Source organism: Elgaria multicarinata, chromosome 11 (assembly GCF_023053635.1).
Source record: "Elgaria multicarinata webbii isolate HBS135686 ecotype San Diego chromosome 11, rElgMul1.1.pri, whole genome shotgun sequence".
Classification (NCBI taxonomy): domain Eukaryota; kingdom Metazoa; phylum Chordata; class Lepidosauria; order Squamata; family Anguidae; genus Elgaria; species Elgaria multicarinata.
Genome location: NC_086181.1, coordinates 20,096,535 through 20,098,459, shown reverse-complemented (window position 1 = coordinate 20,098,459; position 1,925 = coordinate 20,096,535). Strand labels below are relative to the sequence as shown.

The following is a 1,925-nucleotide window of genomic DNA, read 5'->3' as shown; positions in this document are numbered from 1 at the left end:
TTGGCAACCACATGGACTAACAAATGCTTCAAGACACAATTCATGATGCCAGTTTTTGATGTATAAAGCCACCTGTGATCTGGGGTTGGAAATGGCATCTCTCTGTGTACAAAACTGTTTGTGTGAAACTGAAAAGTGAGTGAAATATCAGCACTTAGGCTATTATTTCATAACCAATCTAGTTCCCACATAAAAACATATAAAAAAGAGAAGCAAAGGGTATTTTCATTTGGGTTATTATTTTAATACATGGTTGTCAATAGGGGAAACAACATAGAATGAAAATGTGTATATTGTAAAAAGCCATAAAAAAGCAAATGAGCTAATATCCAACAGATGATATTATTATTATTAATATTATTATTATTAATTACATTTATATCCCACCTTTTTTCCTCCAAGGAATCCAAGGCAGTGTACATAATCCTCCTCCTCTCCATGTTATCCTCACAACAACAACCCTGTGAGGTAGGTTGGGCTGAGAGTATGTGACTGGCCCAAAGTCACCCAGTGGGTTTCCATGGCCAAGAGGGGACTAGAACTCGGATCTCCGGACTCCCAGTCCAACACCTTAGCTACTACACCACACTGGCTCTCCCAGTGATACAACTTAATGCTTCATAACTGATACTCCCCATTCCATTATAACTTTTAAAAACTGGATTTCTGAAATATTGTATAGATTATGAGCTTACTGATAACTTTTTGCAGAGCATCCTTCACCTCTTTGTTTCTCAAGCTGTATATCAGAGGATTGACCATGGGTGTGAGGACCGTATAAAACAGGGAAAATATTTTCTTCACATATCTAAGATTTGTGGACCGGGGAAGCATATAGACAAGCATCAGTGTTCCATAAAACAGGGCAACCACCGTGAGGTGAGATGAACAGGTAGAGAAAGCCTTTTGCCTCCCAATGGCAGATGGGATTCTGAAGACTGTAACAATGATGAAGATGTAGGATATCACTGTGAGTATAAAGGGAGGGAGGGTGAATACACAGGCAAATATGAATGCAGACATTTCTACAATGAAAGTGTCACTGCAGGAGATTTCTTTTATGACTGGAGATAAATCACAGAGGTAATGATCAATTACATTGGGGCCACAGAAAGACAGCTGTGATACACTGACAGTGATGCTTGTGCCAACTAATACTCCACTTACCCAAGATACAGCTGATAACTGTAGGCACAACCTACTATTCATGATTGTGGCATAATGTAATGGCTTACATACTGCTAAGTATCTGTCATAAGACATCACAGACAAGAGGTAGCATTCAGAACCTCCCAAGCAAGAAAAGATAAAAAATGGTAAGAAACAGTTTTTTATAGATATAGTGTTTTCACGGGTCAGTAGTCCAGTCAACATTCTAGGCAAGATAGTTGAGCTGTAGCAGGATTCCAAAAAGGAAAGGTTCCCCAGGAAGAAGTACATGGGAGTATGAAGATTTTGAATAGTCATAACCAAAAACACAATCAGGAGGTTCCCAGTTATGGTTGTCAAGTAGATTATTAGGAAGAACAAGAAGAGAAGAATGTGTAGGTTGGGGAGCTCTCCAAATCCCAAGAGTATGAATTCAGAAACAGTTGTTTGATTTTGCCTCTCTGTGTTTGCAAACGCCTGCATCTGGAGAAAATATGAACACTTTATTTATTTATTCATTGCATTTTTATAACCCCACCCCCAATAGCCAAAGCTCTCTGGGCAGTTTACAAAAAAATCAAACTACAAAACAATTCAAAATATAAAACAACCAGTATAAAAGCATAATATAAAATGCAATATAAAAACACAACCAGGATAAAATCAAGCAGCGATGCAAGAATTAATATAGATTTAAAATACAAATTTAAAACAGCAAAGTTAAAATTAAGTTACTAGACAGTTGAATTGCTGAAAATCACTTATAATTGCATATT

General features: G+C 37.2%; 1 protein-coding gene across 1 annotated transcript; it reads right to left on the bottom strand.

The window, feature by feature from the left end:
* Positions 1–651: 651 nt before the first annotated feature.
* On the bottom strand, positions 652–1,632 carry LOC134406723 (olfactory receptor 10A7-like). Its single transcript, XM_063138254.1, has one exon. It carries the CDS (start codon positions 1,630–1,632, stop codon positions 652–654), a length of 981 nt encoding a protein of 326 aa, XP_062994324.1.
* Between the last annotated feature and the right edge of the window lie 293 nt (positions 1,633–1,925).